Source organism: Cherax quadricarinatus, chromosome 4 (assembly GCF_038502225.1).
Source record: "Cherax quadricarinatus isolate ZL_2023a chromosome 4, ASM3850222v1, whole genome shotgun sequence".
NCBI classification, from domain to species: domain Eukaryota; kingdom Metazoa; phylum Arthropoda; class Malacostraca; order Decapoda; family Parastacidae; genus Cherax; species Cherax quadricarinatus.
In genome coordinates this window covers 53,665,103-53,692,018 of record NC_091295.1, presented here as the reverse complement: position 1 = coordinate 53,692,018, position 26,916 = coordinate 53,665,103, and the positions used below count along the sequence as shown (strand labels likewise).

General features: G+C 41.6%; 1 protein-coding gene across 7 annotated transcripts in view; it reads left to right on the top strand.

Annotated features, from left to right (window-relative positions):
* Positions 1-26,916, top strand: part of LOC128684504 (ATP-binding cassette sub-family C member 12) — a 359,115-nt gene that overhangs the window by 277,459 nt on the left and 54,740 nt on the right. For all 7 annotated transcript variants that reach the window (XM_070096813.1, XM_070096837.1, XM_070096820.1 and 4 more), the window contains 2 exons: positions 5,203-5,283; positions 23,448-23,574. In XM_070096813.1, coding sequence (XP_069952914.1) covers positions 5,203-5,283; positions 23,448-23,574 — 208 coding nt within the window. The remainder of the gene's footprint in view (positions 1-5,202; positions 5,284-23,447; positions 23,575-26,916) is intronic.

The window sequence follows — 26,916 nt, the reverse complement described above, 5'->3', positions numbered from 1 at the left end:
TAAGACTAACCCCAGTACCCATATGTGAGGGGGGTGTTTGAATACTGCTGTGGTCAGCAACAATATGAATACAGACAGTGATTCACGCAGAGATGGTTGGTAGTGAGTCATCTACTGGTACACTGGTTACTGGTAACTGGTTACTGGAACTAGTACTACTACTGAGAATTCTTGTTCTTATTCTCTTTCTCTTCTTCTCCCTCATCAATAATATAGGACCACTACAAGCATCACTCGTACACTTCTCACACTGAGATGGACTCTAGTCCAGACTCTGGGATGAAGCTAAAGTTATTATCAAACCAGGAAACAGATGGGGTTTGAACCCACGGCTAGTGAGTCGTAAAACTCCAGGTCAGTGGGGGGTTTAAATCCCACCCGTACCGTGGTTTGTTTACAATCGTGTTATTCTGATTTCGTGAGTCAAAAAGTCATTATCTATACTTGGTGAGTGAGAAGCACTCACTCACCTTCCAGTCAGAGTGAAGCTGACTCGTTCACTGTCTAATCCGGGTGAAGTTATTGTCCAATCATTGCGAAGTTGACGCAGTTACTGTCCAATCAGCGTGTGGCTTACACAGTCACTATCCCTGGTCCCAGATATTCAACGTCTTACCAGAAGATATCAGAAACTGCTGGTACAAGTGTAGAAGTCTTCAAGAGGAAACTGGGGAAGCACCTCCACCAAGTGCTAGATCACCCAGGCTGTGATGGATATGGGGGCTAGCGGCCCGCCAGTAGCAATAACCTAGTATACCAGAAAAGCACCAGACGAGCCTGGCCTAAGACCGGGGACCAAGTGTGGAGAAACTCTAGAAACTCATCAAAGGTATATCAAAGGTAAATGTATGTCCACTCAAACCTAACTACAGTAATTAATTAAAACATTGAGTCCAGCCGTGGTTAGCCAATAAGTCCGAAGATTACCAGATAGGTTAGACACCACATTCCACATATTCTTGCTATGTCTTCCCCACATTCCAGAAAAAACGGCTGAGCGTAAGACTAAGACCCTTGTCAGGCGACTTTCCTTGACAAATACAACAATGTAGGTCAGTGGGCCACCAGCAGCAACAGCCTGGTAGACCAGGCAAGCACCAGACGAGCCTGGCACAAGACTGGGCTCCTGAAGTAGAAAAACTCTCGGAACTCATCGAAGGTATATCAAAGGTATAATAACGACACAGGAGGCTGATGCAAGCGACCTTCTCCAAGTATTGGCAGGGAACAGGGAGATTTTCAAGGCCAGACTGTGTTCCGCATGTAATCAATACCAGGAGACTAGTGCAGTCGACATGTCATGACTCACTCATCGGAGGCACACATGATCATTTTGCAAACAGTACATTGTGATTTTATATTTACAATAGTGGGTTGCAATACAAAGAGAGCCTCTATTATGCCAAGGCATTATGGGCCAACTTAACATTATTGGCTTACAGACTACTTAACACTAAGGATTTTATCATAGTTGTACAGTAGGACAGTAATTATTTCATAGTTGAACAGTAGGTTATTAATTTTAAGTGAATTAAATTTGTATAAGACAAAGGATATATTCATATAGTCTAAAATGCTTATTGTGAAAAACAATGATTCAATTATATTCCTGTCAACAATGGATAAGAGGTTCAAAGTGATTGTTGAAGTTATGATGTGGGAATACATAGGTGAGAATGTGTGTATTGAATATTTAGCATTTAGTCTCGGGTGATTAAGTGGCTTTTGAAATGAGTCTTAAACTGATTTTCAGACTGGGTTACTTTAATATATTCTGGTAATGAATTCCATATTTTAGGGCCCTTTATGTGCATAGAGTTTTTACATAGTGTGATATGGATACGAGGTATATCAAAAAGAGATTTGTGACTTGTGTTGTGGTCATGTGTCCTGTTAAGCTGGTGAGGAGAAGTTTGAGTGGAGGGTTTATATTTGCGTGTATTGTTCTGTGTATGTAGTAGGCACATGAATAAGTATGGATGTTCTTAATGGTGAGTAGATTCAGACTTTTAAAAATTGGTGGAGTATGCTGGCGGGAGTGGGAATTCGTTACCATTCTTACTGCTGCCTTTTGCTGGGTTATGAGGGGTTTTAGGTGATTAGATGTTGCTGATCCCCATGCACAAATTCCATATGTAAGATAAGGGTATATGAGTGTATGGTACAGTGCCAGGAGAGCTGATTGTGGAACGTAGTACCTTATCTTTGATAGTATGCCTACAGTCTTGGAGATTTTCTTGGTGATTTGTTGTATTTTTGTCCGGAACTTAAGGCTACTGTCAAAGTGGATACCTAGGAATTTTCCCTCTGTGAGTCTTGTGACTGATGATCCATTTATCGTTGTGTTAATCGGATCATTTGCAGCTTTGTTTCCTAACTGAATGAAATAGGTTTTATCGGTATTCAGGGTAAGTTTATTAGTCGTCATTCAGGCACATATTTTCTGCAATTCGGCATTGACTGTGTTTGCTAGTATGACCGTGTTTGGGTGGGAAAAGACATATGTAGTGTCATCTGCAAATAATATGGGTTTGAGTAGCTGTGATGCATTCGGCAGATCATTGATGTAGATGAGAAAGAGGAGTGGTCCAAGGACGCTTCCTTGTGGGACTCCTACTGTGATTGGTTGGGTGGAAGAGTTTGCATCATTTGCATACACATATTGAGTTCTGTTACTAAGGTATGATTTTAGATAGTTGAGGGAGTGGCCTCTGATACCAAGGTGCGTTAATTTGGAATACAGCAGTTCATGGTCAACTGTATCGAAAGCTTTACGTAAATCAATGAAAATGCCCAGCGGGACTTCTTTCTTATCGAGTGCGGTGTATATTAGTTCTAGCACGTGTATGATAGCATCATTCGTGCTTTTATTATTCCTGAATCCAAATTGACAAGGGTTTAATATGTTGTGTGAGACGAGGTAGGAATAGATCCGTCTATGAATTAATTTTTCAAAGATTTTCGAGAGCAGTGGTAAGTTAGATATTGGTCTATAGTTATTCAAGTCAGCTTGGTCACCTCCTTTGACAAGGATCGGAGTCATTGTCTGACCACCATCAGTCCCCTCACCTCCAGCTGGCTTCTGCTATGACTCTTGTTAAACCATACCCCCGGCCGGGATTGAACCCGCGGTCATAGAGTCTCAAAACTCCAGCCCGTCGCGTTAGCCACTAGACGGGCTGGAGTTTTGAGACTATGACCGCGGGTTCAATCCCGGCCGGGGGTATGGTTTGTTTGCAATCGTGTCATTACGATTTCTTGAGTCACTCTTGTTAAGTCAGTCCGTTAAAAATCATGGTAGGGTCTCTGGCACGATGCAGTTCAATTGTATGAAGCAGCTGACATTGTTGTGCAACAAGAAGCATGACAACGCTCTCAGTCACGTCATTTACAGGAGCTCAGTGTTGATTCTCATCTTGGATATTGTCAAACAATGTCTACATCTAATGAATTCTGCTCACGTGCTTGCTTTCCTGACATGAGGTGATTTTCCAACAGCTCATGCAACATACTACAAGGTTCGACATTAGTTAGTCCTCAAGATAATAAATGTTTCACCACAGAGTGACTTCATCAGTCTATAGAAAGAAGAATGGTGAAGAACAGGAGGAGTTTGAGGTAATCAGTCCCTCAGCGTTGAGTCGATATAATCAGTCCATCAATTTAGAAAGGAACACAGCATATGCACGAAGAAGTGGCTTATATAGTGAAGGCAGGTGAGGTAAAACAGTCGTAGGCGTTATCACGTTTGACAAATCCAAATATGGAAGTAGGTTATGCCTAAAGGTTAGGCAAGTGAAGAATTCCCTGTATTAAGATCCCAAGATGTTGCTGTGTCTGACAGGAATGTAGATAAATGTGTCTAATTTATTAACTTGTGGGTTCTCTGAACCATTTATCTACAATCCTCAAGATGATTCATTTCTAGAGAAATCATATGTTCTGGAGATGGCATTTAACTATACTGTCAAAGAGGAAAATTTAAGTGTCGAGTATATCAAGTGCGGTGTCGAGAGAGAGAGAGAGAGAGAGAGAGAGAGAGAGAGAGAGAGAGAGAGAGAGAGAGAGAGAGAGAGAGAGAGAGAGAGAGAGAAACAACAGGGTCATACTGCCACAATTCCACTGGAATTTGCTCTTATGCTCACAACATATGTTTCCATACAATAGATCTGCATAAGCTTGTGTGCACCAGCGTAACTTTGACAGTTAATTCTGCAGCCTGGGAACGTAGCTTTTCCTGCTTGCGACTAAAGCTTGCTTGAGGAACAGCAGTAGTGTCAGCAAAACAAGCTATGTTGCAGTAATATCTATCAATTGGAAAGGGAGCCAAAAGTCTGAATGTTGAGTGTGATGACTGATACCTTTAGTTCCGACTATAACATGAGACGACTCACACTGCTGTTGTCCAGTTGGCCCTGAACATTTTATTTGAGGGTAGAATGAATCTGTTATGGTCTTATATATCCACCTTTTCGGGTTTAACGCTTAATTTTATTTTGTTATTATAGTTATTATAATTATTATTTTCCTGTATATCACCACATTAATAAGGTCCTTATTTTGATGGTAAGTTATATTACTACATTAATAAGGTCCTTATTTTGATGGTAAGTTATATGTTGATGCAGTTTCATGTAATTATTGTTCACATTCTTTGATGTGGGTCTTTGTTTTCTCAATCTTAAAAAGTGTGAATAAAACGTATCTTTGGAAAACATTGCTATTTTAATTGAATTGTAATATACAATGTCAGTTAAAACAGTGAGATTTGCGAACACAAAGAGTTCTCCCAAACTTCCTCACTCGACCAGCGACCCCCCCCCCCATTTAACCAGCGACCCCCCCACCCCATTTAACCAGCGACCCCCCCCATTCAACCAGTGAGGCCCCAAGAGTCCCCCTTAAAAAAATTCTAGAGCCACATAGGTTCTTTATTAGCGGTGTTTCTTTGTGTTTAATAAAGGTTTCGCTTCAGAATATTGTCTGATTATCCACTTGTCATCTTAAACCGTCGTTTTTTATTTCCTTGACTACGGCTGCTAGTAGTCTTGAGAATTTAGAACTAAAACTCATACTTTCCTAGGGGGTTGAACTTGGGGATGGAGTTTGATCTCTAGCTCCTGGGTCTCTTGCTACCATATGAGGTATGTACACATCAATAAGAATGGCTGAAAATGATGTTAACAGTGTCTTTCCTTACAGAGAGCACAAGGAAGCAAGATGCTGCAACACAAAATACGGGCGAGCCATGAAGCACCTCCTTCCCTACCGCCCTCAACAAAAGTAAGTACTGGAAGTGGAGTGTACCCCATCATTCACATCATGCATTAAAATTTAGTGACGGCGCAAATATCCCTTTTGCGTGCATTGAGGTAAAGGATATCCGATTCTGGTCTAGTAGCGACCAAAGCCCAACTCTCTTAAACTATCACGCTGTTGTGGTCACTGGTCAATATAATACAGTGAAAATTAGCCATTAATTAAAAAATAAAATTAGTGTTTGCATCGGGAGGCGGGGGGAAGGTGTTGAAGTCTTTTAATCTATAGTCACCCCTCCTTGGTCTCTCCACTGAACCTCAACTACTCTTTCTTCAAAGCTTGGGATCGAATCGGTGAACTTTAGTGGCGCCGTTCACTGCTGGCTGTCTCCTTGCTTGCAACATCTCTGACCATTGTCTTTTTTCTTGTCGGCGGTTCCATTCTTCTTGAACACATCTCTGAGAGTTTCTTCGCCGGTTGGGCGCGAGTCGCTAGTCATTACCTCTTCTCCTGTTAGTCGTGAGATTGTCTCTCACTTACGTCTTCCTCAAAGCTTCGGGACGAGTGAGTCGGCAAGCTTTAATCGTGCCTTTCTCCATACCTTGCCTAACACATTAATTGCCAGGGTTCTTTGGATTCCTATTCCATCTCCTATTTCGGCTATCACACGCCCTACTGTTCTGCTAATCCCAGGGAGCAGAGAGGTAGGGCTGGTGGCCTGGTGGCAGAAGCTCTCGCTTCACACGGCGAGGGTCCGGGTCCGATTCCCAGTGAAGAACATAAGAACATAAGAACGATGGAACACTGCAGAAGGCCTACTGGCCCATGCGAGGCAGGTTCAAGTCTCCTACCGGCTTAAGCCAATGCACCCAACCTAGTCAGGTCAGGTCACATTGACTTAAGGGAGGAACACGGCAACCGACCTGGTAGCACAAGCTATCAGGTCTAACTCACACCCACCCACATCTACTCATGTATTTATCCAACCTATTTTTAAAGCTACACAACGTTCTGGCCTCTATAACGGTACTTGGGAGTTTGTTCCACTCATCCACAACTCTATTACCAAACCAGTACCTTCCTATATCCTTCCTGAATCTGAATTTTTCCAACTTAAAACCATTGCTGCGAGTCCTGTCTAGGCTAGATATTTTCAGCACACTATTTACATCCCCTTTATTTATTCCTGTCTTCCATTTATACACCTCAATCATATCCCCCCTAATTCTACGTCTTTCTAGAGAGTGCAGTTTCAGGGCCCTTAGTCTATCCTCATAGGGAAGGTTTCTGATACATGGGATCAACTTTGTCATCCTCCTTTGTACATTTTCCAGAGAATTTATATCCATTCTGTAATACGGTGACCAAAACTGTGCAGCATAATCTAAATGAGGCCTAACCAAGGATGTATAGAGTTGAAGAACAACCTGAGGACTCCTATTATTTATGCTTCTTGATATGATGCCAAGGATTCTATTAGCTTTATTGCGAACACTTATGCACTGTTGTCTTGGTTTCAGATTACTGCTAACCAGAACTCCTAAATCTTTTTCGCAATCCGTAATATTAAGATCTACATTATTTAGTTTATATGTGGCATGGTTATTGTCCTGTCCAACATTTAGAACTTTGCATTTGTCTATATTAAACTGCATCTGCCACTTCTCCGACCACTGCATCAGTCTATTCAAATCTTCCTGGAGTGCTCGAATGTCCTCGTCAGAATGAATTCGACGGCCTATTTTGGTGTCATCGGCAAACTTGCCGATGTCGCTCTTTATGCCCTCATCTATGTCGTTTATGTAGATTGTGAACAGCACGGGGCCCAACACTGACCCCTGTGGAACACCGCTCGTGACGCTTCCCCACTCTGATTTCTCCCCATTTATGCAAACTCTCTGCTGCCTATTTGTCAACCATGCCTCTATCCAGGAAAAAATTTCTCCTCCTATTCCATGTGCTTTAATTTTCCTCAATAGTCTCTGATGTGGGACCCTGTCAAAAGCCTTACTGAAGTCCATATACACAATATCATATTCATTACCATGATCTACCTCCTCAAATACCTTAGTGAAAAAAGTTAATAAATTCGTAAGGCAGGAACGCCCCTTTGTAAAACCATGCTGAGATTCGTTGATTAATTTATGCTTTTCAAGGTGGCTACGAACTGCCTCGGCAATTATTGATTCCATAAATTTTCCCACTATGGAGGTTAGGCTTATTGGTCTATAGTTCGAAGCTAAGGACCTGTCACCTGTTTTGAAAATAGGTATCACATTTGCCATTTTCCACTTATCTGGCACCATGCCAGTTTGTAGTGATATGTTGAAAAGATTAGCCAAAGGTGTGCTAAGCTCCTCTTTACATTCCTTTAGAACCCTTGCATACAGTTCATCAGGGCCTGGGGATTTGTTAGGTTTTAATTTATCTATTTGCCTAAGGACCATGTCACTTGTGACCCTAATAGTGCACAGTTTATTATCGTCCTGTTCTACATAATTTATCATTACTGGAGTATCGCTGGTATCCTCCTGTGTAAAAACTGAGAGGAAGTATGTGTTAAAAATTCTACACATTTCCTTATCACTGTCAGTGAGCTGACCCGAGGAACTTTTGAGTGGGCCTATCTTGTCCCTGATCTTACTTCTGTATACCTGAAAGAATCCTTTTGGGTTAGTCTTCGATTCTCTTGCAACTTTAACCTCATAATCTCTTTTTGCTTTTCTAATTCCCTTTTTTATTTCTCTCTTTAACTGAATATATCGATTTCTCAATTGCCCCTCTCCTCTTTTGATTTGCCTATATATGCCTCTCTTTTGACCAATCAGATATTTTAATCTATTGTTCATCCATTTAGGATCATTTTTGTTTGATCTGATTTCCCTATTTGGAACATAATTTGACTGAGCAGCTAGAACTATGCCCTGGAAAGCATCATATCGGCAACCATCACCACCTACCTGACCCTTAGTCAGGTCATTCCAGTTCAGCCCACCTAAGTAATTTTTCAGTCCTATGAAATCAGCCAAGCGAAAGTCAGGGACGGAGACTTGATTGCCATTATTAGGGGAATTCCATGATATATTAAAACTGAGTGATTTGTGATCACTTTCCCCAAGCTCATCATTAACCTCAAGATTATTAATTAGTGTTTCCCTACTGGCAAGAACCAAGTCAAGGAGGTTATTTCCCCTAGTTGGCTCTGTCACAAACTGTTTTAAAAAACAATCCTGGATCGTATCAAGAAAGTCACCTGACTCTAAATTTCCTGTCAAATTGCTCCAGTCAATCTGTCTATAGTTGAAATCTCCCATTAGCACAACATTTTCGTATGTAGATGCCTTACGAATTTCGTCCCATAGAAGTTTACTGCACTCCCTATCAAGATTTGGGGCCCTGTAAATCACACCCAAAATTAGTTTTTCTCGGCCCTCGAGAAGCTGTAACCAAACAGATTCAGTGGCTGACGCTTCTAATTTAATATCTTGTCTAACACAACAATTTAAATTGTCTCTGACATACATCGCTACTCCACCACCTTTCCTGTTGACCCTGTCAGTGTGGAATAATTTATAGCCTTGTATGTGACATTCAGAGGGCATCTCTCTATCTTTCAGATTGAGCCAGGTCTCTGTTATAGCAATAATATCTATGTTTCCTGCACTTGCAATTAATCTTAGCTCATCTATCTTATTTCTTACACTCCTGCTATTAGTATAGTAAACCTTAAGGGAGCTAGTCCCTTGCTGCCCTCTGCTGTCCCCCTTTGTTTGCTGACCTGATCTATTGTCTTTATTTATAACTTCATGCTGAATGTCTTTTATACATTTACTGTTTCCAACCCAAGTGTTGCAACCTGCTTGTTTCCCACACACACCCATACCTCTATCTTCCATCAGTTTAAAATCATAGGCATTTCACCAATGGCCTTCTCAATCGAGTCTGCAAGTGCTACCACCCCAGCCCCAGAGAGATGTACCCCATCCCTTGCATGCATATCATGTTTGCCATAAAAGTTGTTCCAGTTGTCAATGAATGGGATTGCAAGTTCCTTGCAGTATCTGTCTAGCCAGCAATTTACACCAATTGCCCTAGACAACCATTCATTTCCTACTCCCCTTCTAGGCAAGATGCTACATATGATTGGGATCCCTCCCTTAGACTTAATGAAATCTATAGCTGACCTGTACTTATAAGAACATAAGAACATAAGAACGAAGGAACACTGCAGAAGGCCTACTGGCCCATGCGAGGCAGGTCCAAGTCTCCTACCGGCTTAAGCCAATGCACCCAACCTAGTCAGGTCAGGTCACATTGACTTAAGGGAGGAACACGGCAACCGACCTGGTAGCACAAGCTATCAGGTCTAACTCACACCCACCCACATCCACTCATGTATTTATCCAACCTATTTTTAAAGCTACACAACGTTCTGGCCTCTATAACGGTACTTGGGAGTTTGTTCCACTCATCCACAACTCTATTACCAAACCAGTACTTTCCTATATCCTTCCTGAATCTGAATTTTTCCAACTTAAAACCATTGCTGCGAGTCCTGTCTAGGCTAGATATTTTCAGCACACTATTTACATCCCCTTTATTTATTCCTGTCTTCCATTTATACACCTCAATCATATCCCCCCTAATTCTACGTCTTTCTAGAGAGTGCAGATTCAGGGCCCTTAGTCTATCCTCATAGGGAAGGTTTCTGATACATGGGATCAACTTTGTCATCCTCCTTTGTACATTTTCCAGAGAATTTATATCCATTCTGTAATAAGGTGACCAAAACTGTGCAGCATAATCTAAATGAGGCCTAACCAAGGATGTATAGAGTTGAAGAACAACCTGAGGACTCCTATTATTTATGCTTCTTGATATGAAGCCGAGGATTCTATTAGCTTTATTGCGAACACTTATGCACTGTTGTCTTGGTTTCAGATTACTGCTAACCAGAACTCCTAAATCTTTTTCGCAATCCGTAATATTAAGATCTACATTATTTAGTTTATATGTGGCATGGTTATTGTCCTGTCCAACATTTAGAACTTTGCATTTGTCTATATTAAACTGCATCTGCCACTTCTCCGACCACTGCATCAGTCTATTCAAATCTTCCTGGAGTGTTCGAATGTCCTCGTCAGAATGAATTCGACGGCCTATTTTGGTGTCATCGGCAAACTTGCCGATGTCGCTCTTTATGCCCTCATCTATGTCGTTTATGTAGATTGTGAACAGCAGGGGGCCCAACACTGACCCCTGTGGAACACCGCTCGTGACACTTCCCCACTCTGATTTCTCCCCATTTATGCAAACTCTCTGCTGCCTATTTGTCAACCATGCCTCTATCCAGGAAAAAATTTCTCCTCCTATTCCATGTGCTTTAATTTTCCTCAATAGTCTCTGATGTGGGACCCTGTCAAAAGCCTTACTGAAGTCCATATACACAATATCATATTCATTACCATGATCTACCTCCTCAAATACCTTAGTGAAAAAAGTTAATAAATTCGTAAGGCAGGAACGCCCCTTTGTAAAACCATGCTGAGATTCGTTGATTAATTTATGCTTTTCAAGGTGGCTACGAACTGCCTCGGCAATTATTGATTCCATAAATTTTCCCACTATGGAGGTTAGGCTTATTGGTCTATAGTTCGAAGCTAAGGACCTGTCACCTGTTTTGAAAATAGGTATCACATTTGCCATTTTCCACTTATCTGGCACCATGCCAGTTTGTAGTGATATGTTGAAAAGATTAGCCAAAGGTGTGCTAAGCTCCTCTTTACATTCCTTTAGAACCCTTGCATACAGTTCATCAGGGCCTGGGGATTTGTTAGGTTTTAATTTATCTATTTGCCTAAGGACCATGTCACTTGTGACCCTAATAGTACACAGTTTATTATCGTCCTGTTCTACATAATTTATCATTACTGGAATATCGCTGGTATCCTCCTGTGTAAAAACTGAGAGGAAGTATGTGTTAAAAATTCTACACATTTCCTTATCACTGTCAGTGAGCTGACCCGAGGAACTTTTGAGTGGGCCTATCTTGTCCCTGATCTTACTTCTGTATACCTGAAAGAATCCTTTTGGGTTAGTCTTCGATTCTCTTGCAACTTTAACCTCATAATCTCTTTTTGCTTTTCTAATTCCCTTTTTTATTTCTCTCTTTAACTGAATATATCGATTTCTCAATTGCCCCTCTCCTCTTTTGATTTGCCTATATATGCCTCTCTTTTGACCAATCAGATATTTTAATCTATTGTTCATCCATTTAGGATCATTTTTGTTTGATCTGATTTCCCTATTTGGAACATAATTTGACTGAGCAGCTAGAACTATGCCCTGGAAAGCATCATATCGGCAACCATCACCACCTACCTGACCCTTAGTCAGGTCATTCCAGTTCAGCCCACCTAAGTAATTTTTCAGTCCTATGAAATCAGCCAAGCGAAAGTCAGGGACGGAGACTTGATTGCCATTATTAGGGGAATTCCATGATATATTAAAACTGAGTGATTTGTGATCACTTTCCCCAAGCTCATCATTAACCTCAAGATTATTAATTAGTGTTTCCCTACTGGCAAGAACCAAGTCAAGGAGGTTATTTCCCCTAGTTGGCTCTGTCACAAACTGTTTTAAAAAACAATCCTGGATCGTATCAAGAAAGTCACCTGACTCTAAATTTCCTGTCAAATTGCTCCAGTCAATCTGTCTATAGTTGAAATCTCCCATTAGCACAACATTTTCGTATGTAGATGCCTTACGAATTTCGTCCCATAGAAGTTTACTGCACTCCCTATCAAGATTTGGGGCCCTGTAAATCACACCCAAAATTAGTTTTTCTCGGCCCTCGAGAAGCTGTAACCAAACAGATTCAGTGGCTGACGCTTCTAATTTAATATCTTGTCTAACACAACAATTTAAATTGTCTCTGACATACATCGCTACTCCACCACCTTTCCTGTTGACCCTGTCAGTGTGGAATAATTTATAGCCTTGTATGTGACATTCAGAGGGCATCTCTCTATCTTTCAGATTGAGCCAGGTCTCTGTTATAGCAATAATATCTATGTCTCCTGCACTTGCAATTAATCTTAGCTCATCTATCTTATTTCTTACACTCCTGCTATTAGTATAGTAAACCTTAAGGGAGCTAGTCCCTTGCTGCCCTCTGCTGTCCCCCTTTGTTTGCTGACCTGATCTATTGTCTTTATTTATAACTTCATGCTGAATGCCTTTTATACATTTACTGTTTCCAACCCAAGTGTTGCAACCTGCTTGTTTCCCACACACACCCATACCTCTATCTTCCATCAGTTTAAAATCATAGGCATTTCACCAATGGCCTTCTCAATCGAGTCTGCAAGTGCTACCACCCCAGCCCCAGAGAGATGTACCCCATCCCTTGCATACATATCATGTTTGCCATAAAAGTTGTTCCAGTTGTCAATGAATGGGATTGCAAGTTCCTTGCAGTATCTGTCTAGCCAGCAATTTACACCAATTGCCCTAGACAACCATTCATTTCCTACTCCCCTTCTAGGCAAGATGCTACATATGATTGGGATCCCTCCCTTAGACTTAATGAAATCTATAGCTGACCTGTACTTATCTAGCAGCTCTTCTCTCCTACCCTTCCCAATATCATTTCCACCAGCACTGAGACAGATAATGGGCTTGCTCCCATTACCTGACATGATATTATCCAGCCTGTTGACAATGTCCCCAACACCAGCTCCAGGGAAGCACACTCTATCTCTCATCTTCTTATTCCTATTACAAAAAGCACGGTCAATGTATCTTACCTGAGAGTCACCAACCACAAGAATGCGCTTACCTCCATTAGCAGGGGCAGTAGTACCCTTACCTTCACTGGCCACTGAAGTACATTCATCCTGAAGAACAGAGAAGCGATTTCCTACCTTCAGATCTTCACTCTTAACTTTCCTTACTCTGATGCGCCTTCCATTACTGTGAACTACTCGCCACTTGTAGCAGGTGCTGGGCTGCACCTCACTGCTGGTAGCCGTTGCTGCCTCCCCAACTACAGCCTCCTCACAGCGAGAGACAGACTGCACCTCGCTGCTAGAAGCCTCATTCCCCACAACTCCAGCCACCTCACACTCTCTCCCAGACCCATTGAGGTGGACCTTCAGCCTCCTAATCTCCTCCTGGAGAAGCAAGACCTCCTCCTTCAACTCTCCAACCTCAATTTTTAAAACACTGCAGAAGCAAGCCATGCTTTGTAACCGTCCACACTAATCCCCAAGGCAGCTCAGGGTCTGTGACCTCACGTGACGACTGACCCTTCCCAATATCATTTCCACCAGCACTGAGACAGATAATGGGCTTGTTCCCATTACCTGACATGATATTATCCAGCCTGTTGACAATGTCCCCAACACCAGCTCCAGGGAAGCACACTCTTATCTCTCATCTTCTTATTCCTATTACAAAAAGCACGGTCAATATATCTTACCTGCGAGTCACCAACCACAAGAATGCGCTTACCTCCATTAGCAGGGGCAGTAGTACCCTTACCTTCACTGGCCACTGAAGTACATTCATCCTGAAGAACAGAGAAGCGATTTCCTACCTTCAGATCTTCACTCTTAACTTTCCTTACTCTGATGCGCCTTCCATTACTGTGAACCACTCGCGACTTGTAGCAGGTGCTGGACTGCACCTCACTGCTGGTAGCCGTTGCTACCTCCCCAACTACAGCCTCCTCACAGCGAGAGACAGACTGCACCTCACTGCTAGAAGCCTCATTCCCCACAACTCCAGCCACCTCACACTCTCTCCCAGACCCATTGAGGTGGACCTTCAGCCTCCTAATCTCCTCCTGGAGAAGCAAGACCTCCTCCTTCAACTCTCCAACCTCAATTTTTAAAACACTGCAGAAGCAAGCCATGCTTTGTAACCGTCCACACTAATCCCCAAAGCAGCTCAGGGTCTGTGACCTCACGTGACGACTGACCACTGACGACAATAGCTGACATCAATGACATACTACTATATAGAAAACCACTTGTTATGCAGAGCATTTCTGGCAAATTAGGTCAGTTTTGTCCCAGAATGCGACTCACACCAGTCGACTAACACCCAGGTACATATTTTAAACTGACGAGTGAACAGGGACAGGGACAGCAGGTGTCTTCTGGAAACACACCCCTAATATTTTCCAGCCGTACCGGAGGAGATTCGAACCCCGGACCTCAGTGTGTGAGCTGAGTGTGCTAACGACCGAGCTATGGGACACCTGTAAATATGATAAAAGAAAGAGCCTAATTAAATCAGCAATTACAATGCAAAATGGAGTGTACGTCAACGAGTGTCTAACGAGAAAACGTCAAAACCTTCTGTTCAGGTTGAAAAAATTTAAACAGGAAAACAAAATACATCAATGTTTCACTCGAGATGGGAAAATACTAGTTAGGAAAACATCAACAGGACAACAATACACCATCTCAAATGAACATGATTTCTCTACCTTCCTTAGAAAAGCTGATCAGATCAGGACTCACAGGTAAGGGCCCACGAGGGACGAGGGGCAAGTGGGGACAGTGCGAAGAATATACGGTGAGAGGAATGAATGTCTTGAGTCGAAGAGAGAAGAGTCAGGACTAGACCCAACAGCTAAGCCTTGGAAGCAGAGGGAAACAGCAACACAAGAAACAGGAGAACACTCAGTCGTCCGGCTGGCAAGCTATCTGCATCTTGCATTCTTGATGTTGATTGGAGGCTGGCAGAAGCTGGAGGCGTGGTCAAGGGAGGCTAGCTTCTTGATTGGTCAGGTGTCGTTAAAGTGTGAGTCAAGAGTTACATCATTTCTTCAGTGTTGGAGGCATTCCTTATGTTGTGCAGTTGTTGGGAGGAAACGATGAGTAGTCTTGTAATCTTGGGTCGAAATGCTGGGTCGGATTGTAACTGGTCAAAGGTCATCTTGAGTGCTGTGAAGGAGCAATGGGTTCCTTTACGACTTGTAAACTTGACTGTTCTGTCGTGTAATTTCTCGTACAAAGTGTCGACATTCATGGTGGGTTCTTGGTCAGGAGTCGTATAAAAAGTTATATCTTTCCAGTGCAGGTATTGATCTCGGTGTTGGTCTTCTGTATTAATACGTCGAGCGATGACTGGTGAGGTTTTTGTTGGTGGTTGCAGCATTGAAGGTTCATTCAATGTTGGTGTCTCCGCTACAGAGTGTATAGAAGACTGTGGTGGAATCGTGGCTTCTGATTGGTCCATCTGAGTAGTGGTGAGTGGAGGCGAAGGAATGATATTTGCGCCGCCACGACGAGCCAATCGACGAATAGGAGGCGTGGTGCTGTCTTGGATGTTATCAGGTGAATGTTGATTGGAGGATTCAAAAGAGGATGCGTCGTCGTTGTCAATTACTAATTCCTTCAAGTCATCTGGCGCTTCAAAACTGACGATCTTCGGGATTATTTTCAAAATTTCAGCTGATGGTGGACTTGCAGGGAAGTTAAATGATGGCATGTTGTTGAGTGCAAGAAGTTCATTGATAGTCGTGTTGAAAGAGCCAGGTTTTGCAGCATTTTGCATGTGGGCAAACATCATGCAATAATAGAATTTGGTAGAGATATCATCAGGTGGAGGTTGGGTAGTGAGAGGTGGTGGAGACGACTGTTAAGTGGCTTGTAGAATCTTGGATGTTGTAGATTGAATCTTGGCAATTGCAGCGTATGTAGGAGAGGTTCCAGATGACTTCTTTGTTTCTTCCTTCAGTTTCTTAGAGAGGATATCCTTACGCACTGGACATTTGGCTGCAAGAGTATGGTGATCACTCTTACAGTTGATGCAAGTGGTAGCAGCAGTGGAAGTGTATGAACGAAAATCGTGTCCTGCAGACCCACATGTGGAACATATCTTCTTATTCTTCACGTGGCAGTCGGCAGTAGAGTGACTGTACGAGTAACATGTCCAGCAAGGTGTTATGTACGTGAAGCGTTCAGGTTCAATCTGTCGAGGGTTGATGTAGTAGTAAGAGATGGCCAGGCCATCAGACAGTGCTCTGGTCGCCATGGTAACGTCCAGGAATGTGACCTTGAGCATTGAGGAAGCGTTGGGGATCTTCACTACAGAGTCGATCTTGGCCCAGGTGTTGAGGTCTTCAAGTGATGTCGTAATTTCCTGGATGGACATGTTCGTGATCAGCCTGTCAAGACGTTTCATAAACACTGAACGTTTTGCAAGCATGTATGGTGACGTGGAGATGGGAAAGCCGCGGTCTTCTAAGGCCTTCATGGCAGTAGGTGTAAGCACTTTGTCAGCGTCAGCATCATCGAGAAAAGTGGCGATGAAAGCTCCTTTCAGTGACGTGATCTTGGAGAACTTTGCGTGAAGACAAGTGTTGAGAGAAGCTGCAAGCTCAAGCTTCGTGGCGTCATCGACGACAGCAGACTTGGGCTTAATTCTCACACGATGAGACATCGTGGAGATGGTAGAGGTTCCCCTCCCCAACGGGGATCGCAGGGACACTACTTGAGGAGCGACTGTGACTTGCCAGTAGCAAGGCCAGCAGTGCAATGCTCTCTTGAAAAAAAAAAAAGCTGATATTTCTGTAACAGATTAGATAAGTGTCCTTAACACATATATACGTGTGGTACATATAGTGTATGTTATTATTATTACATTATTGTGCATTTTTTACTAGCTAACACCAGCTACCTCAAATATTTTTTACTTCTTTTAATTGTTATTAAATGCTCAAATTTTGTGTTACAAGTCAAATCTTACACCTAAATTAATGTTCTTCATTGTTGCTACCTATCCATTTAATTTTGTTTACCACTACTTATTTTAGTTCCATTTATATTGTGTGGTGCAATTAGTGTATATACCAATTACATTATTGTGTAATTCCCAGAACTATCATTTACTAGCTAGTACCAACTACCTTATATTTTTTTACTTGTATAGTGCTACGACAAGGTCCTAGATGCACTAGAAGACAAAAAGAATGCATATGTAATATATACAGACTTTGCAAAAGCCTTCGACAAGTGTGACCATGGCGTAATAGCGCACAAAATGCGTGCTAAAGGAATAACAGGAAAAGTCGGTCGATGGATCTATAATTTTCTCACTAACAGAACACAGAGAGTAGTAGTCAACAGAGTAAAGTCCGAGGCAGCTACGGTGAAAAGCTCTGTTCCACAAGGCACAGTACTCGCTCCCATCTTGTTCCTCATCCTCATATCTAACATAGACAAGGATGTCAGCCACAGCACCGTGTCTTCCTTTGCAGATGACACCCGAATCTGCATGACAGTGTCTTCCATTGCAGACACAGCAAGGCTCCAGGCAGACATCAACCAAATCTTTCAGTGGGCTGCAGAAAACAATATGAAGTTCAACGATGAGAAATTTCAATTACTCAGATATGGTAAACATGAGGAAATTAAATCTTCATCAGAGTACAAAAATTCTGACCACAAAATAGAGCGAAACACCAACGTCAAAGACCTGGGAGTGATCATGTCGGAGGTTCTCACCTTCAAGGACCATAACATTGTATCAATCGCATCTGCTAGAAAAATGACAGGATGGATAATGAGAACCTTCAAAACTAGGGATGCCAAGCCAATGATGACACTCTTCAGGTCACTTGTTCTATCTAGGCTTGAATATTGCTGCACACTAACAGCACCTTTCATGGCAGGTGAAATTGCTGACCTAGAAAATGTACAGAGAACCTTCACGGCACGCATAACGGAGATAAAACACCTCAATTACTGGGAGCGCTTGAGGTTCCTGAACCTGTATTCCCTGGAATGCAGGCGGGAGAGATACATGATTATATACACTTGGAAAATCGTAGAGGGACTAGTATCGAACTTGCACACGAAAATCACTCACTACGAAAGCAAAAGACTCGGCAGACGATGCAACATCCCCCCAATGAAAAGCAGAGGTGTCACTAGCACGTTAAGAGACCATACAATAAGTGTCAGGGGCCCGAGATTATTCAACTGCCTCCCAGCATACATAAGGGGGATTACCAACAGACCCCTGGCAGTCTTCAAACTGGCACTAGACAAGCACCTAAAGTCGGTTCCTGACCAGCCGGGCTGTGGCTCGTACGTTGGTTTACGTGCAGCCAGCAGTAACAGCCTGGTTGATCAGGCTCTGATCCACCAGGAGGCCTGGTCACAGACCGGGCCGCGGGGGCGTTGACCCCCGGAACTCTCTCCAGGTAAACTCCAGGTATTAATTGCTCAAACTTATTACATATTACAAGTCAGATCTTACTCCTAAATCAGTACTATATTATAGTGACTATCTGCCCATTTAACTTTGTTTACCATTACTTAGTTTAGTCCCTTGTATATTTTCACCTTTATTTTAGCTTTAATTAACTACTTTAGTTCATATATTCACAATTGTTAAAATAATCAAGGTGTTATTCTCAGGTGCTAAAGTGTAATACGTTCATTTTTTTAATATTATATTCCATAGCTCCCTTATTTGATTACCACTGTATTTGTTCACCACTGCTTATTTTAGTCCCTTTTATGTTGTCTCCTTTATTTTAGCTTTAAAGAACTAACTTAGTTCATATTTTTACATTTGTTAAAATAATTCAGGTGCTATTTTTTAGCTTTAGAATATTTACTTTGTCTTATACTTTAGTCTAATTATAGATCCACTGTAAATCTTATGATTACAAGCATTGATCCTGATACCAACCTCTTACTGAATGACTTAAATGAATCAAACAGCAACTGTAATTACTACACAGCAGAACAGTCAACAATAAATTAACTGTCTTTAACTACAATGTCAGATCTTTAAGCAAACATTACGATGACCTTACAGCATTACTAAATTCCCTGCATGCCAGTATGTCCATCATTACTCTCACCGAAACCTGGCTGAAACCAGATACTACAGACATCTATGCCATTCCTGGTTACACAGCCATACACAACTGTAGGTCAGATCAACGAGGAGGCGGCACAGCAATATACTACTCAGACCAACTAGAATGTATCACTAATACTTGCACAAGGGATGAACATGGGGAATATATAATAGCTAAATTCAAATCTAAATACCTACGAAAACCTCTCACAGTGATAATCTACAGAGTACCACAGTCAAACATTAGCCGTTTTAGTGAAAACCTAGGAAGTATGATTACTGATGCACACATGAATAAATATCACTTACTACTCTCAGGTGACTTCAATATAAATCTCCTACAAGACCAGGACCCACACGTTACTGAATTCACAAACACTGTGAGTAACTGCATGTTGTTACCAACAGTAACAAAACCTACAAGAGTTACAGAGACTAGTGTTTCCCTATTAGACAAAATACATAGAACACTTTACTCGGATATAAACCTTTCCCTCAAACTTCTCCTTACCAACCTCAACAGAACACATGACCACAACACAAGGCACAGATCTCTTTGATGTTCCTCGTGTCCATCTCACACTATGTAAAAACTCAATGCACATAAAAGGCCCAAAAATCTGGAATTCATTACCTGTGAATATAAAAGAAACACTCTCTGTTTATCAATTCAAGACTCTTCTTAAAAACCACTTACTCACCCACAACTAAATAAATACTGATTAACTGTGACCCTATCAAACTATGTTTTTTTTTTGTAATTGCTGACCTAGAAAATGTACAGAGAACCTTCACCTCAATTACTGGGAGCGCTCGAGTTTCCTGAACCTGTACTCCCTGGAACGCAGGTGGGAGAGATACATGATTATATACACCTGGAAAATCCTAGAGGGGCTAGTACCGAACTTGCACACGAAAATCACTCACAACGAAAGCAAAAGACTCGGCAGACGATGCAACATCCCCCCAATGAAAAGCAGGGGTGTCACTAGCACGTTAAGAGACAATACAATAAGTGTCAGGGGCCCGAGACTGTTCAACTGCCTCCCGGCATACATAAGGGGGATTACCAATAGACCCCTGGCAGTCTTCAAGCAGGGACTGGACAAGCACCTAAAGTCGGTACCTGACCAGCCGGACTGTGGCTCGTACTTTGGATTGCGTGCAGCCAGCAGTAACAGCCTGGTTGATCAAGCTCTGATCCACCAGGAGGCCTGGTCACAGACCGAGCCGAGGGGGCGTTGACCCCCGGAACTCTCCAGGTAAACTCCAGGTTACCTAATAGAATACTTCATTCACTTGAATGCTCAGTAACTCATCAAATATACTACAAATTTGTACAACTATGAAGCCTTTTATTTGAAATACTCATTTGTACTTCATGTTGTAATTTGTTTACTGTATTTTTACCACTGAATATATCATTGCTTAGTTAATCTTAAGTTAATTTTAAGCCTGCCCATAATGCTCTGCATACAAGGGGCTCTTGGCATGTACGCTTAACCATTGCATTTATTTGTACATATATGTATCATGTACAAATTAAAATAAAGAACGTAAATGAAGAAGAAGAAGAAGAAGAAGAAGAAGAAGAAGAAGAAGAAGAAGAAGTGGCTTTGGCATGCTGCTCTTACCTGTATTTTTTTGTACCTCTCTATGTATGTTTAAATTATTAAATAAATAAATAAATAAATAAAGAAGAAGAAGAAGAAGAAGAAGAAGAAGAAGAAGAAGAAGAAGAAGAAGAAGAAGAAGAAGAAGAAGAAGAAGAAGAAGAAGAAGAAGAAGAAGAAGAAGAAGAAGAAGAAGAAGAAGAAGAAGAAGAAGAAGAAGAAGAAGAAGAAGAAGAAGAAGAAGAAGAAGAAGAAGAAGAAGAAGAAGAAGAAGAAGAAGAAGAAGAAGAAGAAGAAGAAGAAGAAGAAGAACTGTGGTAGCTCTTATTAACCCCGGGAGTAGGGAGTTGGGCTCAACACGGCTTACACCTTGGTGGCTCTTAATGCCCAACCACACCAATCTCGGTGTTGGTGGAGTACAAACATGTTGCTCACAGACTAAGAGGCCTGGGAGCCACCTAATCTAAGTTGGAAATTTAACCTTACCATTTCTCTTTCCGGAAATTCTTTCTCATTCTCACCTTTAAGGACTTTTTCCCTGGACTCTGAGATGTAGGGTTCAATAAAGCGTCATCAGTGTTGGCCCTTAATAACCCACCAAAACAAAATAATTGCACTTAATTCACCAACAAGAATGGAAAGATCCCACTTGGCTCCCTGGCCCCGCCATGAAGGGTGCATTGACCTGGACTGGGCACATAGGAACAGGGATTTCCCACCTGACGGCACTGATTGTTGAGTTGTTTTTACTTACGATTATCTTCCATCTACAAGGATGGCTGGGTCCAGCATGACACATGCTTCCCTGTACTATATCCCAGTCCTTCTATTTTCTGATCTCGCTGTGTTAATTCTGGTGGCTAGACCGTCTTACTGGGTGTGGTAAAAGACACTTATGTGCACTTCAATACATTACTACTATCCTCTCGCCTCTTACCACCTGACTTTACCACTATATATACTCGTTCTTGGTTATCTCTGTGGAAGGGCTAAAGCCACTCGTGGCAAAATGTTTCCTATATTCAATGTCCTGAACTGTACATAAATGTGTATTTGTCCACATCTTGCCAGTATCACCGTAGCATTTTTTTTACTAGGTCCTGGGAGGGCAGCTGAGGGCCATTAATAAGGCTTTGCTTTTCACCCTCTCTCACCATCCACCTCGTCCTGTGGTTCTCTTCCTTGACTCAGTCCTCCCAGACTTTCCTGGTCTCTGTCTCCTCTGGCCTCTGTCTCCTCTGGTCTGTCTCCTCTGATCTGTCTCGTCTAGTCTCTGTCTCCTCTGGTCTGTCTCGCAGCGCTGTATAGTCCTTGTGGCTTAGCGCTTCTTTTTTGATTATAATAATAATAATGGTCTGTCTCGCCTGGCATCTGTCTCCTCTGGTCTCTGTCTCCTCTGGTCTCTGTCTTCTCTGGCCTGTCTCCTCTGGTCTGTCTCGTCTAGTCTCTGTCTCCTCTGGTCTGTCTTGTCTGGCATCTGTCTCCTCTGGCCTCTGTCTCCTCTGGTCTGTCTCCTCCGGTCTGTCTCGTCTGGCATCTGTCTCCTCTGGTCTCTGTCTCCTATACTCCTACTCACTGATGAACGGTTTGATCCTATTGATCCTATTGATGTGCCTCAAGGCACATCAGCAATATTTAAAGTGCATCTCCTCAAGTCAGGTTATGTCCAGTTTGGACGAGGTTTCTTAAGACCTAAGGTGCCCGGAGGCAGGGCTCAACAGAGCATAAGCTGTCATTGGCTATATAAACCCCCATCAAGAAGATCCAGTGTGGGGTCTCTGGGTTCCTTGTCGTACCTTCACCATTTCCTTGATGCAATAGAATGTGATAATTTCCCCGCAGCAGTGTGAGTACCATTGTAGAAGCATTAATTATTAGGCTTTGTTAGGGTGGGTTTTAAGTTGGGTCACATTGGGTTTGTTTGGTATTACATTAGGTTTTTGTACTTTTTTTATATTTTTACAAATTAGCTCAATACAAACTAAAAAAACTTTCCATAAATTTGAGTTTTTTGAGACTGGATCCCCTCAAGGAAGGTTCCTTGATGTTGGTGAGGGGCTCTTGATTTAGGGAATTGGATTTGTGCTCCAGTTCCCCGAATTAAGCCTGAATGCCTTCCACATCCCCCCCCCCAGGCGCTGTATAATCCTCTGGGTTTAGCGCTTCCCCCTTGATTATAATAATAATTTGAGACTGGATAATTGGTCACATAAATGTTGTAGGATGATTTTTGAGACCATTTGGAAAAAGCCTCACAAATTTCAGAGGGCATTTTTTGAATACACTTGTAAAAATGAGAGCAGTTTAGGTACAGCTCCTGGATCTCATGTATTCTTCAAGGTAAAGAGAAAGTGAGCTGGAAAATCAGAAGGCCTCGATCAGTGGAAAAAAATCCACTGACTATAATTATATTAAAAACGATGTCAGCAGAAATTTTCACGCTTTTTTCTCTACATGTACTGTACCACTATGCTACTTTTTCTTAATTTGAATGTAGTTCACTGCCCTTTTTTTGTGCTGAATATCCTAAAACCTTATACATTTTTCATCATAACTCCAATTTTTTACTCTGGGAGAAATTTTGGAGCTTCTTTTGTATTTTAACATTCACAAATGTTTTACATGATGACACTAATTTCTGCCCACCATGTATTATTATATGCTAATTATGCTCTTCTGTTTCAGAAACAAAACTCTCCTACCTAGCAACAGTGCTGGGCTATTTAACTACATTAGTGTCACCTGGGTTACGGGGTTAATGTGGAAAGCTTATAAGAAAGGTCTTCATCCAAGTGATTTGTGGACCCTCCAGGTTAGTGTTCGGTGCTCATTTGTAATTTATAGCATTATATATTTTGCAGTTCACTGAATTTTTATTTTCTGATATCCTATTCAGGCATACCTTGCTAATATAGTGCTTTGCTAGTATGATGCTTTTCAGTTATAAGAACATAAGAAAGAAGGAACACTACAGCAGGCTTACTGACCCATGCGGAGCAGGTCTATGTACCCCCCTCCCGGTTTAGCCCAATGACCCACCCAGTCTGGTCACCTCCACTCAAGGAAGGAGCACGGCACCAGACCCAGCAGCACAAGCTAGTCAGGTCCAACTCACACCCACCCACACCCACTCATGTATTTATCTAACCTATTTTTAAAACTACACAACGTTTTAGCCTCAATAACTGTACTAGGGAGTTTGTTCCACTCATCCACAACTCTATTACCAAACCAGTGCTTTCCTATATCCTTCCTGAATCTGAATTTTTCCAACTTGAAACCATTGCTGCGAGTCCTGTCTTGGCTGGAAATTTTCAGCACGCTATTTACATCCCCTTTATTTATTCCTGTTTTCCATTTATACACCTCGATCATATCCCCCCTAATTCTACGCCTTTCGAGAGAGTGCAGATTCAGGGCCCTCAGTCTATCCTCATAGGGAAGATTTCTGATACATGGGATCATCTTTGTCATCCTCCTCTGTATGTTTTCCAGAGCATTTATATCCATTCTGTAATACGGTGACCAGAACTGAGCAGCATAGTCTAAATGAGGCCTAACCAAGGATATATAGAGTTGAAGAACAACCTGAGAACTTCTATTATTTATACTTCTAGATATGAAGCCAAGAATTGTGTTAACTTTATTGTGAACACTAATGCACTGTTGTCTTGGTTTTATTACTGCTAACCAGAACGCCTAAATCCTTTTTGCAGTCAGTAGTATTAAGATCTAAATTATTTAGTTTATATGTCACATGGTTATTTTCCTGTCCAACATTTAGAATTTTGCATTTATCTATATTAAACTGCATCTGCCACTTCTCCGACCATTGCATCAGTCTATTCAAATCATCCTGGAGTGCTCTAGTGTCCTCATTAGAATGAATTGGATGGCCTATTTTGGTGTCATCAGCAAATTTGCTTATGTCACTATTTATTCCCTCATCTATGTTGTTTATGTAAATTGTGAACAACAATGGGCCCAACACTGACCCCTGTGGAACACTGCTTGTGACGTGCCCCCATTCTGATTTTTCCCCATTTATGCAAACTCTCAGCTGCCTATTTGTCAGCCATGCCTCTACCCAGGAAAAATGTCTTTTCCTATTTTGTGTGCCTTAAGTTTCCTCAATAGCATCTGATATGGAACTCTATTGAAAGCCTTGCTGAAGTCCATATACACAATATCATATTCATTACCATGATCTACCTCCTCAAACACCTTAGTGAAAAAAGGTTAGTAAATTCATAAGACAGGAACACCCCTTTGTAAAACCGTGATGAGATTCATTAATCAATCTGTGCCTATCAAGATGGTTACAAATTGCTTTGGCAATTATTGATTCCATAAATTTTCCCACTCTGGAGGTAAGGCTTATTGGTCTATAGTTCAAAGCCAAGGACCTGTCACCTGCCTTGTAAATAGATATTACATTTGCCATTTTCCACTTATCAGGCACTATGCCAGTTTGTAATTATATGTTAAAAAGATTAGCCAAAGGTATGCTAAGTTCCTCTTTACATTCCTTTAACACCCTTGCAAACAGTTCATCAGGGCCTGGAGATTTGTTAGGTTTTAGTTTCTCTATTTGTCTGAGGACCATGTCACTAGTTACTGCAATCGTGCATAGTTTATTATCGTCCTGTTCTACATAATCTATTATTTCAGGAATATCGCTAGTATTTTCCTGGGTGAAAACTAAGAGGAAGTAGGTATTGAGAATTTCACACATGTCCTTATCACTGTCAGTGATCTGACCAGAGTTACTCTTAAGTGGGCCTATCTTGTCCCTAATCTTACTTCTGTATACCTGAAAGAACCCTTTTGGGCTAGTCTTTGAATCCCTTGCGACCTTAGCCTCATAATCCCTTTTTGCTTTTCTTATTCCTTTCTTTATTTCTCTCCCTAATTGAATATATTGATTTCTTAACTGTCCATCCCCTCTTTTGATACACTATATATGCCTCTCTTTTGACCAATGAGATGTTTTAATCTATTGTTCATCCATTTGGGATCATTTTTGTTAGATCTTATTTCCCTACTCGGAACAAAAATTGTCTGGGCAGCTAGAAATATACTCTGAAAAATGTCATATTGGCAACCAAGATCACCTACCTGACCCATAGTCAGGACATCCCAATTTAGCCCACCCAGGTAATTTTTCAGTCCCATGAAGTCGGCCAAGCGAAAATCTGGGACAGAGATTTGATTCCAGTTATCTGGGTAATTCCATGATATATTGAAACTAAGTGATTTGTGATCACTTTCCCCAAGCTCATCATTAACCTCAAGATTATTAATTAGTGACTCTTTGTTGGCAAGAACCAAGTCAAGCAGATTGTTTCCTCTAGTTGGTTCTGTCACAACCTGTTCTAAAAAGCAATCCTGAACTGTATCAAGAAAGTCACTAGACTCAAGATTTCCTGTCATATTGTCCCAATCAATTTGTCTAAAGTTAAAATCTCCCATTATCATAACATTTTCATATCCAGATGCCTTATGAATTTCGTCCCATAACAGCTTACTGCACTCCCTATCAAGGTTTGGGGGGCCTATAAATCACACCCAAAATTAATTTGTCATGACTCTCGAGAAACTGTAGCCAAACAGATTCGTGTTCGATGTTTCTAATCTTATATCATGTCTAAGACAACAATTTAAATTTTCTCTGACATACATCGCCACTCCACCACCCATTCTGTTGACCCTATCTGTGTGGAATAGTTTATAACCCTGTATGTTGCATTCAGAAGGCATTTCTCTATCTTTCAGGTTGAACCAGGTCTCTCTTATACCAATAATATCTATATTATGTACACTTGCAAGTAATCTTAGCTCATCTATCTTATTTCTTAGACTCCTACTATTTGTATAGTAAACCTTAAGGGAGCTAGTCACTCGTTGCCCTCTACTATCTCTTTGTTTGTTGATCAATTGATTTGCCAATACAGTGGACCCCCGGTTAACGAACTTTTTTCATTCCAGTAGTATGTTCAGGTGCCAGTACTGACCGAATTTTTTCCCATAAGGAATATTGTGAAGTAGATTAGTCCATTTCAGACCCCCAAACATACACGTACAAATGCACTTACATAAATACACTTACATAATTGGTCACATTTGGAGGTGATCGTTAAGCGGGGGTCCACTG